The sequence below is a fragment of the Ictidomys tridecemlineatus genome, chromosome 6, assembly GCF_052094955.1.
Source record: "Ictidomys tridecemlineatus isolate mIctTri1 chromosome 6, mIctTri1.hap1, whole genome shotgun sequence".
NCBI classification, from domain to species: domain Eukaryota; kingdom Metazoa; phylum Chordata; class Mammalia; order Rodentia; family Sciuridae; genus Ictidomys; species Ictidomys tridecemlineatus.
The window spans coordinates 34272590-34290071 of NC_135482.1; the positions used below are offsets into that span (position 1 = coordinate 34272590).

Genomic DNA, 17482 nt, shown 5'->3' on the forward strand with positions numbered 1-17482 from the left:
CTGCAGTAAAGATTTCAAAATAGACATAAATATTACATATAACTTTGTACAAAAGGATTTCAAATACCAATTAAACTGAACAAAATCCAGGAAGAAGAGTTACTAAAATTAGCCCCAAAGTAAATATGGCTATTTCTAAAACAAGGAAGGAAATTAAATCAATAGAATAAAATTTCATTTATAAACATCAAGTGTACCTAGTTTTAAAGGTAACTTCCACCTAATAAAGAAGAAAAATCTAATTCCAATTTGTTATAAAAATATTTCAGGAACAACAACAACAGAAAAAGATAGTGATCCCACAATGATTATTTAAGGTTAATGTCAATTGATTTCATTTCATTTCTTCTGTGTGTGGGTGTGTGCGGGTGTGTGCATGCACACATACATGCACACGTGTGTGGTGCTGGGCAAGTGTTCAACCACTGATCTACATTGCCAGCCCTCACATGATGTCAATATCAGACTATGCTATTATAAGACAGTACTATCAATAACTGAAAAGTAAAAGGCACAAAACAAATTTAGAAGAATTACAAGCAATAATACATTATAACCAATTCCTGGGTTTATTCCAGGAGTACAAAACAGCATCAACAACAGAAAATCTACTAATATGTTATTAAATTAATATATCGAGTGGCAAAAACTTATCATCAATTCATAAAAATTCTTAAACTAGAAATAAGAAAAAACTCTTACTAATAAAAGTGATATACATAAAAAAACATAAAATGCACATTGTTAATGGCAAAGTGTCAAAATCCTTTTTTCTAGACAAGAATAAGAGAGTAGGAAAACAAAACTATTTGCTGTCATCACTTCTATTTAACATTGTATGGAGGATCTAACACACACTAAGAAAAAGAAAATAAATGAATCAAAACAAAATTGTCATGAGAGGTATAGAAAGAGGTCTTCAGAGGCACTGGTAATACTCTTAAACTATTAAATAGGTACCTGTTTTAGCACTATTCTTTATGAAAATATGTGTCTGAAAACACATTTTTCTATGAATGGTGTAACTGATTGATATATTTTATGAGTGAGCATTTTAAGAAACAAAAAACTAATATGGAAAATGATAATTTAATTTCATACTTAATTTAGTCTTATGTTAGTCTTAATTTCTTGAGAGCATAAACATTTCTTAAGTATAATCTAAGACAACACTAGTATTAGGATTGACATTTTTCAAAAGTCAATAAAGATCTTAGAAGTTTTGTTAGGGGTAATCTCAATGACTTAGAATCAGCAGCATATTAACCACTTTATTATAAGACACCATAAAGTTATCTGCATTGAGCTTGTATGGATTGGTATTTTTTACTCACAGTTCATAGTGCTGGGACAATAGAAAAATGTATGTGCCACTTCATTCTTAGAAACACAGAAACTATATTGAACCTCTGTGACTATTTTATCCCCAATTTTGAGTTATTTCCTAAACAAATAATATTTCTTCAACAGTTATTTCTTGAAATTTGAAACCATATGAAATTGAAAGAGAACTAGAACTCTCAATTTTATAGTAATCAAGCAGAAAGAAAAATTGTTAAACATTGCAGAGCTGAAACAATTTTTTAAAATATGTAAACAGGTAATATATGTCATTTGCATTGAGGGGTAAACTTGGCATGCTTGAGTAATTACCTTGAGAGTTGCGAATATGTGCACCATATTATACACATCTTTTATATCTACAATCCCCAAATTTACAGTAGAAACAGGCATGAAGAACAAACTTTAGCTCATGAATTTTCCTTAGATTAACCTTCCCCTTTTTTTGTGGGTTCTGGCACTTGAACCCTGGGGCTCATTACTGTTGCTACATCTTAAGTCCCCACCCCCTCACCCCCCCTCCCTTTTCCTTGAGATAGGTCTTGCTAAGTTGCAGAGCCTGGCCTTAAACTTGGCAATGCAATCCTCCTGCCACCTGAGTGGATGGAATCACAAGTGTGCACCACTCCTGGCATTCTTAACTATTTTTTTTTTTAAAAATTACTTCCAAACATCTAAAAAATGAAAGTCAGAGCCAGACATGATGAACAAGTAAAACAGGGCTGGAGATGTAGCTCAGGCTTTGCCTAACATTTGCCAGGCCCTGGGTTCATCCTCAGTAATGAAAAAAAAGAGGGATTAGGGATGGGGTGGGTCAAAAACCCAGTAAGATGTTCTCCAAGGTGAACTGTTCTAAGAGAACTGATTCAATTATGAATCTATAACTTAATTTTTAAAGTTCATTTAGCACACCAGATATGCTGCCATATATGCTATCATTCTATTTTATGTTTATGTGCTCACTGATCTGTTTATCATAATAACTTTGTTAAACTGTGATTATGACCTTAATTAAAAAGGAATTTTATAACAAGCTTATTTTAGAGAAGAGAGGTGATGAGGTTGAGATGCTGGCAGATCACCCAGGTAGAGAATTCTCCCAACAGACATGAGGTCATGAGGAATCTAACTTAAGACAATGACATGTTTATTGACACCACTTCCCTGCCACTACCACTCACTACACACACACACACACACACACACACACACTCACACACCAGGCAATGCCATAGACACTATAGAGACAGAGAAGTGAAGGAAGGTTCTGAACAGTATTGAAAGAATACATCGATTGAGAGAGCAGGTACAAACCACAAAAAACAGCGGTATGTGAAATGAGAGACAGTCAAAACTGCATAGAGACATAACAGCAGAGATCAATGGTGCCAAATTCCACAGAGATAAGGACACATGGATATTTAGCTGAGGCCAGAAGCCAAGCAAGAAGAGTGCTCATACTGATCTGGATTAATAAATGCTCTTATCAAACAACTATTAATCAATATGGCTTATAAAATGTCTTGAAGGGAGAAAAAAGGAAAACCCCTTCAAATACAATATGCCTTTCTCATTAAGGCAGTCATTACAGAAAATTTCCTCTTTGCTGAGCACAAAAATGCAAAGAGTCATGGTGAAATCAGCAAACTGGAGTAATCAACTATGTCTAGTATTTTCCTGACATTATCAACCACATAATGAGACAGGACTTGTGGTTTACATAGTCTAAATCAGCTATCATTCTCCACTATCCAGATTTAACCATAAATTAGCAGCACAGTCACTATGACACGCTTTCCCCATCCTCATTTGCATCCAATCAGTTAATGACTGGCAGCTGTCTACAGGACCCATTACTGAAGGCAGCAGTTTTAATGGATAATGCTTCATGAGGCTTAAAATCATATTCATGATAGACTGAAATACTTCAAAATCTGCAAAGGCTTTCAAAAGGGGGGAAAAAATTAAACTAACTCCAGTCTGTAATCTCAGAAAACCTTCAGAAAAGACTGGCTTTCAAGGGTTTCTAATCTTTAGCTGTGCTCACATAACATAATAAACTAAAAAAAAAATAAAATCTGCCCTTAAGGAAGATTGCTGCCAGTCTCATAATTGCTACGGAAGTAACTATAGCCAGAATTATTGCTAGCGTGTTATGAATTGAAAAATTTAGGAACCTGGAACGAAAGAGTTTTGTTTTTATCAAAATGAAAGCATATGTCACAAAAAGAAATCCTGGAATCCAAAACCAGCTCTACTACTAATTCTATCATTCTTGTTATGAAGCATCCCTCAGTGTGTGGTACATCCACAACATATTTCACACTTTTGCCTTATTTCATGCATGTACATTCTGTTTCTAACCAGACTATGAACTCCTTAAGAAGAACAATCACTATGACATTTATATTCAACAGATTCTTCGCTGAATGCGTTCTCTGTAACAGGCACTGTTATTAGTACCTATATGGCATTTTTCTTTAAAATGCAGAAAACCCTTCCTTTTGCATCTTATAATTTACTGTATGCCGACAAGGCATTCAGACAATAAACATGTAAGTAGAGGACACACAGTATGCCCAATAGTGATAAGTGCTATGAGAAAAATAAAGAAATGGAATGAGGACTGGTAATGCTCCAAAAAGCAGAGAGCAGACAACTGTATGTAAAGAACTTCATGATAATGTGAGCAAAAGGAGGTGAGGGAGAATATCTGGGGAAACACATAACAGGAAGAGGCAACTATGCATGCAAAAGCTCTGAATCAGGAGTCGGCCTGGCATATAAAAGCCACATCAAAGGAGCCGACAGGCCTGGAGTGGAGAATGGGAGAGAGGCTAGTAGGTGTACAGGGTCTTATCCCTGATTGTGTACTTTTGCTTTGAAAGAAATGGAAAGCCAGTAAACGACTGAGGCAGTGGATGCCACACATACTCTGACACATTTCAAAAGGGTCACAGGAGTGCTGGCTCAGTGTGGCCCCAAGGGATATAACAACAGAAGCAAAGGTTCAACTCAGACATTAAAGAGCTTGGAAGTCATCACTTCTATCCTTATAAGCAGCAGCAGCTCAACTAACTGAAAATCAATGGCTCCTCTTGGAGCCATCAGCATTCTGCAGTCACAGGGCCACTGCCACTCTGAGATTTAGAGAGGCAGGCAAATCCAGAGTCATGGCAGAGGTGAGCTCACCCAGAGCAGGAACTGTTGAAGACAGAAACTGTTAGAAACAATTAACTGGTCATTTTTACCAGTTGCTTTAGATATCACTGTTTAAAAAAAAAAAAAGAAAGAAAGAAAGAAATAAGAAAAATGCTTTCCTAGGACTGGCAAGGCAGCAGTGGGTGGGGTGGGGGTAGTATACATTTTATGAAATATACCCAAAGCATTACACATACAAATACCTACTCTCTAAGTGAAAGACTTACCAAAGCCCTATCCCAGAGTTGTGGAAGAAGGACACCTTCTTCTCCAGCCACTTTTAGCCTTCAGGTCCCAACTAGAAGTGGTACACAGGGAAAGCCAAGAAGCACTTGTGACGGTCACATCCCAGAGAAGCAGACCTTTAATCATGAGGTAACAGAACACCTCTGCCACACTTTATGCCATACCTACAAGGCTCCAGTATGATAAAAGATTGCAGCTAGAGATATGCAAAACATAAATTGAGTCCTTAAGGAAGCTCAAAGGCAAAAAGGGACACAAAACACAAGGATACTAGAGGAATGTGACACTTCTGCCACCTAAGATTATAGCAGACATTAAATACAGTTCAGTTCCGAGCCACATGAACATAAAACCTTATCTCCTCGTCCCCTACTACACTACACAACATATCTGCCTCAAAACTTAAAAAAAAAATTACAAGCAAGCTAAAGGGGTGGAAAATAAAAGGTACGAGATCAGCTTAGAGTCTTTTGATGATATTCCAAGTGAAAGATGGTGGTGCTTGGGCCACGGTGGTAGTACTGGAGGTAGTAAAAAAAAAAAAAAAAAAAAAAAAAAAGTCAAGCTCCTGATGTACTTTTGTAGACAGAGCAGAGAGGAATGACTAATGGAATGGATGTGGTTGTGGAAAGGGAAGAGAAGAGGCATAGATGACTCCCAGGTTTGGGGCCACAGCTTCTGGAGTTGTCATCAGTGAGATATCAAAGACGGCAAGCAAAGCAGCTGGCTGGTGCACTTGTGGGACAGCTAGTTTCAGGACTTCAATTTTTGATGTCTTGAGGGACTTGTGTTATTGGTCATACATTCATTTAACAATAATATTTTGGAATGCCTAGATACTATAGCACTTTTTAAGTGTCAAGAAAGAGACTTAGAGGGGCTGCGGTTGCAGCTCAGTGATAGAGCACTTGCCTAGCAAGTTCAATCCTTAGTACCACATAAAAATAAATAAATAAAGGTATTGTGTCCATCTACAACTGAGAAAAAAAATAGGAAAGAAAGAGATTTAGAAATATCTTGAAAACCAAGGAAATGCATAATAACCATTGGAGTGAATAGATGAAGAAATGATTGAACATTTTAATCATGTCACAAAAATATCATATTCAAAATCCTAAATAAAAGCAATAACAGTAAATAATGCTGAAAAATACCTACAAATTTACAAAATGCTTTCACCTACTCTGGGACAGAGATGCTATTACATTCTGGTATCTGAATATCTTCCAGAGTAATCAAATTTGGCTGGATTCTTGGCTTCCCAGCCTTCCCTGTAGCTAAGTGTGGCCAACAGTGTGTGAGCAAATACAGTACGTGCAAGTTAGGTGACATGCTCCTAATGAGAACTGGTACACCCACAGTTGGTCCTTTCTCCCCCCTCTTCCTGACAGCTGAAGTGCTGATGTGATAATGAAACATCTTGGACCACATGGGCAGGGTGACACACTGAGATGGCAAGGGAACAAACAAGGAGCACAGATCCTGAAAACCCACGGCGCCATCTTATCAGCTCTGCATTGCCACATGCTTAGATTGTCACATGAAAGAATACAGTTCTATCTAACTTAAGTTCTTGTTATCTCAACACTTTATGACATTAGCTTAGCTTGAAATTTAACAAAAATTTTTAATAAATCCTCAAAATAACACCCATGCAAATAACATGCTGGGTATTTTGTTTTATTTCTTGCCATGTATCTGTTTTAAACCACAGGAGAATGCATTGGCAACACAAACTTAATTATACATACTTATATCTTCTAGTGAAGAAAAAACAGTTGGAAAGTATTCTGCCAAAATGACTTGCAAAATATTTTTAGAGCAAGACTTGGGTTCAGACATTCAGTAAACTCTACAGTATTCACTACCTAGAAAAGGCACATGGCAATGATTTTTCAGAAAGAATTGAGGAATTATATGCTATGCCCTAGCTCAACTTTAATGCTTCTACTTTCCATTAAAAATCCCTGCAATCTATTAAGCATTATAAGTACCAACAATTAGTTCCTTGGCTTAAAGAAATGTGTATTTGCTTACTGAACTTCTTGACTTAGTTTGTGCCAATCAGACAAGGATGCCAAAGCTGCTTCTGGGTATCTAGATCTTTGGATATACCCCAATATATATCAGCAGGCCATTTCATACATTTGGAACAGTTTTCCACCTTCGGAATTTGAATACCGATATGGAATTATATTGGAATGACGAGAAAAACCCCAGTTCAAATTCTATACAAGCAGCCATAATGTAAAGGGTGAATAAAAACTGACTTATGTAGAACAACACTATTTAGCAATATTTACTGTGATATATTTCTGCACTAAAATGATACCCTTATTTTCATTCAATCATTATCTGGTTTCCATCACCACTTAAATTGCCTAAACCAGAATAATCCACTGTAACAGCTTTTGACTATTTATTTTTGCTTTAAAGGAAATTAATTTCTATGCTGGCTAATGATTTTGAGATTTGCTAAAATAATTTCCTACACCAAAAGCTTACCAAGAAAGGTCTAATCAATCTTCTCTCTATATAGTGAAAAATCAGTCACTTTGGTTTCCCTAAGTGACTGAAGAATTGTTATTTAACCTCTACAAGGTAGGGGTGACCCTCACAAGCTAGTGTACACACTGACATCTAGAGACACAACTCCAAGATTCAAAGGGAACCTTACCTCCAATGCTTCTGGCAGTTCCTCAGGCAATCCTTAGAAAACAGAAGAGCTAGAACATTCTTACATGAGATGACTTTTATTACCAGATGAAAGATATAGCCAATGTCAGTATCTTAAAATGCGGAAACCAAGCATTTTCGAAATTCAGATGACACTCAATATTTCTAAAGAACATGAATCCTAATTCTTCAGAAACACGGAAAAACATTTCCCTATTTCAAATATGCAATGCTGGATATGCTTCTAAATGGGTTTACTGCACATCTCTTAAAAAATAATGAAAGATATAGGCATTACATAAAAAGGATCTCTTTGTCTGTAATACTAGGTTTTAAGTTAACAAGTAAAAAGGAAAAAAAAAAGTAGAAAGTTTAACCTGCCCAGGCAAAAGCATAAAATAAAATATTACCTTTAGCTGGGTTTACTTTTATCCCTGACCTATACAGCATCTCCTCATTCTGCCAGTCTCCATTCCTGATGGCGGTCTTGAGTCCATAGAAAACAATTAATGTAGCTGTAGCATAAAAAATCAAGCTCTTGAGAAACCGCTTTTGGACTTTGACATAAAGGGCTCTGGCACCCACTGTAATCAGGAGGCAGAAGCCCATACTAGGAATATACAATACTCGCTCTGCAATTACAAAGCCGACATAGAAAAACAAGTTTGTGGCAGGAATAAAGGGTATTATCAACAAAGATAAAGACAGAACAACAATGTTCTCGGTAGAAGGGAGCTGAGTTCTCTCTGATACATTATTTTTAATGCCATTTTCTACTTTGGATGCAAAACTGGACTTAATCTCTGAGTTCCGGTACTCCACATCTGAATGGCAGCTGTGTCCGTTTGCATTCTGCTTGCCATTGGTCACAGCTTTCCCATTGCATTCTCTCTCTATGCTTGGGCTCTTCAATCCATAGTAGGCGAGGAGGAGGAGTCCAGTATAGAAGGCCACAGTGTGTAGGTTTCTCCAATCACAAATTGTTTTGAGCAGAGGCACAGCATCCATTGACCAGTCAAAGCTGAGAGTATCTGGGCATAGCAACAACCAGAGGTTCTTGGTTGGCAAATAGAAGAAGGTGAGCGTGCGAGCCAGCAGGCTATCGGAATCGGCAGCCGGGTTGTCAGAGTTGGAAAAGCTTGGTGGTTTGTTTCCCATCCAGTATAAGCGGGCCCCCAAAAGGGAGGTCCCCCAGAAAGTTAACAAACTAATGCTGAGAAAGAGAGACAAGTTCTTCCTCTGAAACCAAAAGAGAGGGAGAAAAATAAGGATCATTGTCAATACAGCATGGGGACATTTCACTTAACAGTAAGAGATGAAATACATTTTTAAATACATAGTAAACGCATAGGATCACGGCTCCAGTATGGGACTTCATTTCCATTTCCTTTTAAAGATGCTTGGGGACATATTATCTTTAAAAAAAATTGGACTATGGAATCCTACTTTGTATATAACATTTATTTCTTTGCTTTTGGTGCCAGGGATCGAACCCAGGGCCTTGTGCATGCGAGGCAAGCACTCTACCAACTGAGCTATATCCTCAGTCCCCCCCCCCCATCTTTTTATTTATTTCTTAAATTTTTTAGTACTGGAGATTAAACTCAGGGATACTTAACTACAGAGCCACATCCCTACACCACCACCCCCCACTTTTTTTTAATTTTTTTTTTTTTTGAAACAGGAACTTGCTAAATTTGTTAGGGCTTTGCTAAATTGCTGAGGCTGGCCTCAAACTTTTGATCCTCCTGCCTGAGCCTCCCATATCACTGAGATTATAGGCATGGTCTGTATGTAACTTTGGGTACCTTTTGTTGTTGTTGTTTTCTAACTCCAATAGCCAAAACCTCTATATATTAACCTCTAAGAAGTGGGTTCAAAGTATTACCATCTCAGACTTGGTGTCCAATCAAAAGGAGACCACAACTGGCACAGTACTTTCACTGCATAATATATAGTAGGTACATAATAGCTGTCTTCTTCAATTTTGTAATGTAGATTTTTTATGGGGGGGGACAAAGAATCATGGCAAAGAAAATGGGGGGCATGTCAGGATTCTGCTCAGATCTAAGGCAGTCAGAGCATGTCATTTTGTCTATGCTGGTCTCCATTTCATGGTCTTGAATGCACCTGCAGAATTTACACATCAGCCTTTCATTGGCTGCCCTGTGGTATCACTGACATTGATGGAATCCAACATTTGTAACCCTCTTTATAAATTCTAAGATTTTCACGACTTCACCTTCATCCCCTTTTACTTCTGTTGTCATTTACTGACTTGCCTATAGGCACATTCACTCTCAATACTCAAACTTAAAATGCTCAAAACAGAATGCTTGACTTCCCACCTTCACCAAACTAATAAAAAGTTCCTACTCCAACCATCCCTACTCTCAGAAAAATGGTAAAACCATGTAACCATTTTCTCCTCTGGAGCTTCCCTTCCACATACCGTTCATTATCAAGCCCTCTCAACCTCTACTTCAAAATTCATTCCAATTCTGCCCATTTCCTTCATCTCTTCTGTCCTCTCTAGTCCAAAATCTAAAAATGGGAGCAACACAATGACCTTGACCTTTTTTTTTTGTAGTTTTCATTTCTTTTTTTTTAATTGGTTGTTCAAAACATTACAAAGCTCATGATATATCATCTTTCATATATTTGACTCAATTGGGTTATGAACTTCCATTTTTACCCCAAATACAAATTGCAGAATCACATCGGTTACACACTCACGTTTTTACATAATGGCATATTAGTGACTGTTGTATTCTGCTGCCTTTCCTATCCCCTACTATTCCCCCTGACCTTGACCTTTTTACACAGACTTTCCCAATGTTAACTCATTAGTGAGGTCTTGTCCTAAGATCTTGAAAGTTTTTCTCTACCAAAAATTGTTTTCAAAAGTTTGTGATTCATTGAGAATTTTTTTGGTTCACCCTTCCCCCAATTTAGGTAATAAAGTTCCTTTTTGCTTCCATAATTACTTTGGGAGACGTAATTCTGAGTACAAAAGAAGTGAAGAGGTAGAAATTTAGAAGACAAAAATTCAGAAAGATAAAAATGAGAAATAAATTTGTTCATAATTTCCACAAGTTTTCTAAGAAATAGGACTGGGTGTTAATCTGATTATAATGCTAAATTCATAACATTAACTGTCTTAGTGTTTTACAAATACTTTTGCTTGACATAAATCCATACACTAGGTTGCATTTTTAATGGTAGAAGGATTGATCATGTTTGCCCACCATGAATCTTTAACTTCTAGGTCTGTCTTAGCAAATTGATATGGTGCATATTTTCATTACAACCTAAGAAGAACTAATGCAAACCATTCAGTTGCTCTTTTGAAATTCTACCCAAGAAAAGCTCAAGAATGTCTTAATTTCAGAAAACAAATAAAATGTCACAACAAATAAAATGTCACAAAACCATTCTTTAGAAATTCTATCTTGGTCAACTCAATTAGTCATATAATTGAGTCTTTTTAGATTACACAAGGGAGAAACATACCATTTGATAAAAATAAATGAGATAAGCTATCACAGGTCATAGAACACTGATCTAAAAAAAATCAAATTCTAGGTGGGCATGGTTGGGCAGGTCTATAATCAGAGCAGCTCCAGAGGCTGAGACAGGAGAATCACAAGCTCAAGACCAGCCTCAGCAACTAAGCCAGGCCCTAAGCAACTTAGCAAAACTCAGTATCAAAATAAAATATAAATAAAAAGGGCTGGGGAATGGCTCAATGGTTAAGTACTCCTGGGTTCAATCCCCAGTACCCTCCCTCAAAAAAAAAAAAAATCAAACTCTGAATTTGGACCAAAAAGCCATTTTTCAAAGTGTGAACAAGACAGTTCTATTATTATACCTTGTGATTACCTTAGGGTGGCAGTGAGTGGAGAGGCAAGGAGGAAAAGAAAAAGCATTACAAAAACACTGGAAATCAGGAAAGGCAAAAGCTCCACTTGGGAAAGGTCAATGTGGTCCAGTTCTTCCCTAGTGCTGAAACTCTAGATGAAGTCAGCCATAATAATGAGGCAATTTGATTTTATTTCCCAAAACAGAACCTACCTAACCTTTCCTCAGGCAAAACTACTTTATTAATTTTTAACAAAACTTCTTTAATCCTTTATTAAATTTTAATAATCATCAAAATGAAACAGTGGGATTGAAGATGTGTTTGAAATCATTATAGTGATTATAATAATGAAATAATATGAAAATACAGTGAACTACAAAGATTTAAGTAATGAAAACTTCTTAATGAAAATATATAAAAGTCTAAGTTTATTAAGAGTCGACATCATGTAAAACCACATGGCAATTTATAGAAAAGAATGGGAATTTATTTTCCATGTATGTGTACTATGTAAAAATACACTCCATCATCATGTATATCTAAAAAGAACAAATGAAAAAAAATTGCAGGTAGATACAGGAAATGTTATATATCTTTATGTATATGGTGATTTCATACATATATGTATATTTGAATTTATATATGTACATATATATGAAATCATGTTAAATACTTGAGACTTATGTACTGTATTCAATGTATATTAGACTTCAAATAATTTTTCTTTAAATACTTATTTTTTAGTTGTAGTTGGACACAATATCTTCATTTTATTTATTATATGTGGTGCTGAGGATTGAACCCAGGGCCTCGCATGTGCTAGGTGAGCACTCTACTGCTGAGTCCAGGGGCAACAAAATAATTTTTAATAATGGAAAATTAAAAACAATGTTTAAAGAGTAAGAAAATAAATATTACCCATTATTTAAAAAAAACAAAAATGATATAAAATGAACATAGGTAATAAAATGCTAATATTTACTAGTATAATACTTTATACTTGAAAACACTTCAAAAACAGTTTTCCATTTCAACAGACATAATATTTAAGATGAATAGGTACTAAAAGTTCTGAAACTAAATTTTCACATCCATTCATTCTAACTGAATGGTGAGATCTATAAGGATTATAAGATCTATTAAGGATTATAAATGCCACTATTAAAGGGAAACTGAACCAGTGAGTAAGGTTGATGTTAAAATGTTTACAATAGAAGAGACTCTAAGCCCTATGATGTACTACTACCTGTAATATTAGCCTAAATTTTAAATTGCAATTTCCAAATCTCTTTAATGTCCTCTCATAAAATTTTATAAAATTTATCACCTATAAAAACAGGGATTCTGGTAACCCAAACTCTCTAATCCCATTCACACATCCTACAATCTTTCTGTTCTTGCATCTTGTTTTTAAGGCATTAAAAAGATTTAGTTTCCAACTTAGTTATATATTCTAACCCATGAATTAAATTAACAAACTTTTATTGAGCAGAGACCAGGAGCTAATTAACCACATGGTTTGCCTTGACAACTTTTGTGCTTGTTGGTGTATCAAACTGATCCAGCACTGGCTTTCCTGAGGTGAGCACATCGAAGATGTATGGACATTCCAACAAGTGGATAAGAAAGACTTGAAAGTTAAAAAGGTGCAAAAGCCAAACAAAGGTGAGATTTCAAAGTGTGGCGAACTTAAACATGACCTAAGTACAACTTTTGACAAAGAGTAATGTTGTGGTATGAACTGATAAATACAATCAATAAGAATGTAAGTTATTAGTAAAAAGTAAGTTATTAGTAAAAACTAATATAAGATTTTGATAAATGAGATAAGACTATTTATAAAGCAACAACTGTCACAGACAGGCCTAAGACTCCACTTTGCTGCCTTCTATAAAAAACAGTTACAAGAGCTGTTTCTGAGAAACTGAAATGAAAGCTGTTTTCTTATAAAAAAAATTGTCTTTCTATACCTTGTACCCCACAAATTGTACCCTACTCAGGATGAAGTGGTGGTCTTGGTGAGCTACATCCTGGGTTTGAATGCCCCTCTGCATCTACATGACTTTGAAGTAAATTCTCACCCTGCTGACCTCCACCCAGATTCAGGATATGACTGTCTAGCACCTGCTTGAACCCAGGACTGTGGTCAACTGAACTGCAAAGCTAATGCTTTTTTTTTTTTTTTTTTTTGCTTCTGTTTATTGCTTGCTTGCTGACTGGAAAATTCCAATCCTGCCTAGAGCCCACAGATCCCACTTATTAATGTTTCAATTTCTATGATTGGCTAGATTACATGATGATAAGCAAGTCACTCAGTTGTGGTTTTTGTGCTTATATTCTCCTTGGATAGACCAGGAAGCTGCTGTCCTCCCACAGAGCTTAAGTCTCCGTGGTGGGTGACAGTCCCTGGCCGAGTAAATAAAGCTCTTTTTTGATTTGAAATTCATACTTAAGAGTGCTTTCTGCACAACTCCCCATAACAGTAATAGGCAAAATTACAATTTTTCAGTAACAAATCATAATTGTTTCTTTGAACACACTGTTAAGGTTGCTGGGAGTAACAGGTAGTCTTTGACACATGGGATGTAGATTTGTCATAAGAAAGATGAGAAACCCTGTCCCTGTTATTGGAGTTTCACATTCTGCACTGTCTAAAAAAAAAAAAAAAAAAACCTTTGAGAGGAAGGAAAAGAGTCACAGTGTCTTAGATAGCAATTTTTAAATGTGAAGGTCCATCCATATCAATTATAAGTGTTTTTTTTAAAAAAACTGAATAACTTCTGCTTATTAAAATTTCCATTGGATTCAACTGTTCACAAAGCTGAGAATAATTCCATATCTGTACAAGTCCAGTTCTTAGCATAGACTAAAAATGTTGTCAGATTCAGACTTTCATTTCACAGTTTTAAGGTGTGTTTTCCTCATTTAAAATAAATAAAACATAAATAATGCTTTCACCTAGGCTCTGGCACAAATTAAATACTTAAATGTAATAAAAGAGTGTCAGAGCAGCCAGGCTAAAAAGGCACTGAAGCCATGAGAGTAAGTAGAATTCAGGGTTGAAATACCCAAGTCTTATTCCAATACACTGAAGACTGGGTTTCTTTCCAGCATTAAAAAAAAAAAAAAAAAAAGAATCTCTTAATTATAAAAAACAAAAGCAAAAATAACACTATAGAAAGAAGGAAGTAAAAATAAAAACAGAACTGGATACAGTGGCTCATGCCTGTAATCCCAGCGACTTAGAGATAGGAGAATCACAAAACAGAGGTCAGCCTGGGTAAGTTAGTGAGAGTCTGTCTCAAAATAAAAGACCGAAAGGACTGGATATATTGCTCAGTTGTAAAGTGATCCAGAGTTCAATCTGCAGTATGGGTAAATAAATGAATAAATATATAAAGACAGAAAATTCAGAGACTACAATAAACTTCTATGAAGACACACAATCTCATTAGTTAATAAAAATTAAAAAGTTAAAAATTAAGTTTATTTCAAAAAGATTGAAATGAAAAAATTAGATACTAGGATATAAACAAATATCACTGAAACTGTGTCAAAATAGGAACAATCACTAATTGTTGGGAAAGTACAAATTTTACAGTTTTAATGGGAAATTTGGAAGTATATAGTAAGATAAAAAAAATTTCTCACCCATGATTTGATAATGTGCATTTACTACATACATGCTAGTAAAATGTCTCAAGTCTAAGTATAAGACATCTAATGCAAAACTGTTATGAGGAAAAAAAAAGAGCTGGTCATGGTGGTGCATGCCTGCAATCTCAGCAACTCAGGAGGCAAAAGCGGGAGACTGCAAGTTCAAGAACAGCCTCAACATCTCATCAAGGCCCTCTCTTAAAATAAAAATAATTTTTAAAAGACTGGGGATAGAGTTCACTGGTAGAATGTCCCCAAGTTAAATTCCCAGTACCAAGACAAAGAAAAGGAGAAGAAGAAAAAAAAAAAAAAGGAAACTGCCAAAAATTTCAATAGGGCATAAGAAATAAGCCATAGACTATCCATATGATTTGAATCCATATGGCAATTCAAAGAAAAAAAAACTACATATAACATGAAGATACCACACACACATAGACACTATAGCAATTAGGAGAAATGAACCAAATCATGATTAGTATGAAATCATACTACAAAATATGCATATTATAGAGGTCATTCAAGAAAAAAAATTCATAAATGCGTGTGTGTGTGTGTGTGTGTGTGTGTGTGTGTGTGTGTGTGTATGCAAGGCATTTTTCCCCAAGTCAAGAACTATACATAAGATGATATCTCTGAGATAGGGATGTGGGTTCATGGATAAGAGACAAAACTGTCTTCGAATTTGTGAATAGCTGTAGCTATATCTATGCACAGCCCCCCCCACACACACACACACAAAACCCCCTAAAAGATCTGATTAAACCAATGTGTTTAAATTTCTATTTATGTGGTGAAAAACTGTTTGAAACAATATTTAAATAATAAGTGAACAAATCTACATTCTAGGTATAGACAGTATCTGATAAATGAGTTCCTGTACATTTTCTATCTTTGTTATTTATAGTAGCTATTTCAAGTTTCTGACAGCAAAGAAAAAATTATTTTCCACGTCCTAATACTACCTACAATTATTTTGTGATACTTATAATAATTTTGCTAGACAATCCTTCAAGCTCACAAAATTAAATCACACAATGCACACAGGTTGGGCTACAAAATTTCAATGCCATGCAAAAGCTTGCTTTTAGATCTAATCTACAAAAACTGGGGACATATCTCTGAAACCCCAGAGGGTACCACAGAGCCTGACATTTGTAGACATTTGAAGAAAGGATTCTTAAACTAACTTTACCCTCAAACTTTTACTTATGTTATTCCTGCTACATAAAATTTACACTTCCTTCATGAAGATTCATAAAATAATGATACTGCACAAAACTTCAGGGCACCATTACCAAATACTTGACTGTCATCATATAGAAACGGGCCTTTTTACCTGTCCACGTATACACACTGTCTCTCAAAATCTCCCTTCATAAAAAGCACAGACTGAAGCCATCACATATGTTCCACATTTCCCTGACTACAACTTCTTTGTAAAAGCAGAATTAGAACTGGGAAAGTGTTTGCATGCTTAAGAAAAAAAAAATCTCATCAAACATATTTCATAACAATTGATGAATGAACAGGGTTTCTTCATGTTTCAATTCATATATTTTTTCACAAAATGACACTGTGAAAGTCTTAATATTTTAAGTTCTACTATCTTGGTCTTTCTTAAATTCCTTTTTTAAAATAAAGAGGAAAATCAGTCTACTCTCAATATTTTCTAATTATAAAATTCTAGAGTTCTTTTTTTCTCCCCCTCCCTTCTGCTGAGCCATATCCCCAGCATTTCTCATTTTTTGAGAGGATCTTTCTAAGATGCTTACGGGCCTTACTAAAGTGCTGCTGCTAGACTTGAACTTTTGATCCTCATGCCTCAGTCTCCCGAGTCACCAGAATGACAGGTGTGTGCTATCACACCTGGCTTAGAAGGGTTTTGGTAGAACTGCCCAACATTTAAAAATCAGCCAAGAATATAAGGTTCACAGCTGACAACTTTATTTCTACTATTTTGACACACTAATGGGAGTAAAATAACAGAGCCAGCGCTTAAGAAGCAAATGATGTGAAACTAATCACAAAACACCAAAATCTTCCCAACGTAGCCCTGAATTATGAAGCAGGAGCTAATGAGAAGACCTCACCGTATTAATTAGTGGTGAGGCCTTTAAAGAGCCCTGTGGATTATCATCTTCTATGGAAGTTTTTGATTAAAGAACTAAAAAAACGACTCAAAATACAACTAATTTATCTACAACTGCTCCCCTCTCCATTATTCATGGAAAACTGCCATTGATGATGGCAGTCTCAATTTTGTCTTCAAATCTCAGATTTTCTGGGACATCAATGAAATTGAAAGGAATGTTTTAGTTTCAATGAAAGAAAAATGTAAACATTCTGCCTTGGAGTATTAAAACCATCATGAGACACACGTTTTGGCAAACTAATGAGAATAAATTACTTAAGTGCAAGGCTCATTTAATTCCAAATTAAGCCCTTGGCAATGATAGTAGTTGTAATAATAAAGTAGATAAAAATCAGTATCTGAAA

At 35.6% G+C, this 17482-nt stretch overlaps 1 protein-coding gene across 6 annotated transcripts in view; it reads right to left on the reverse strand.

Moving 5' to 3' along the window:
* Nucleotides 1–17482, reverse strand: part of Tmtc2 (transmembrane O-mannosyltransferase targeting cadherins 2) — a 376362-nt gene that overhangs the window by 176884 nt on the left and 181996 nt on the right. For all 6 annotated transcript variants that reach the window (XM_005324409.4, XM_078053055.1, XM_040280265.2 and 3 more), the window contains one exon: nucleotides 7875–8703. In XM_005324409.4, the coding sequence (XP_005324466.2) occupies nucleotides 7875–8703 (829 nt within the window). The remainder of the gene's footprint in view (nucleotides 1–7874; nucleotides 8704–17482) is intronic.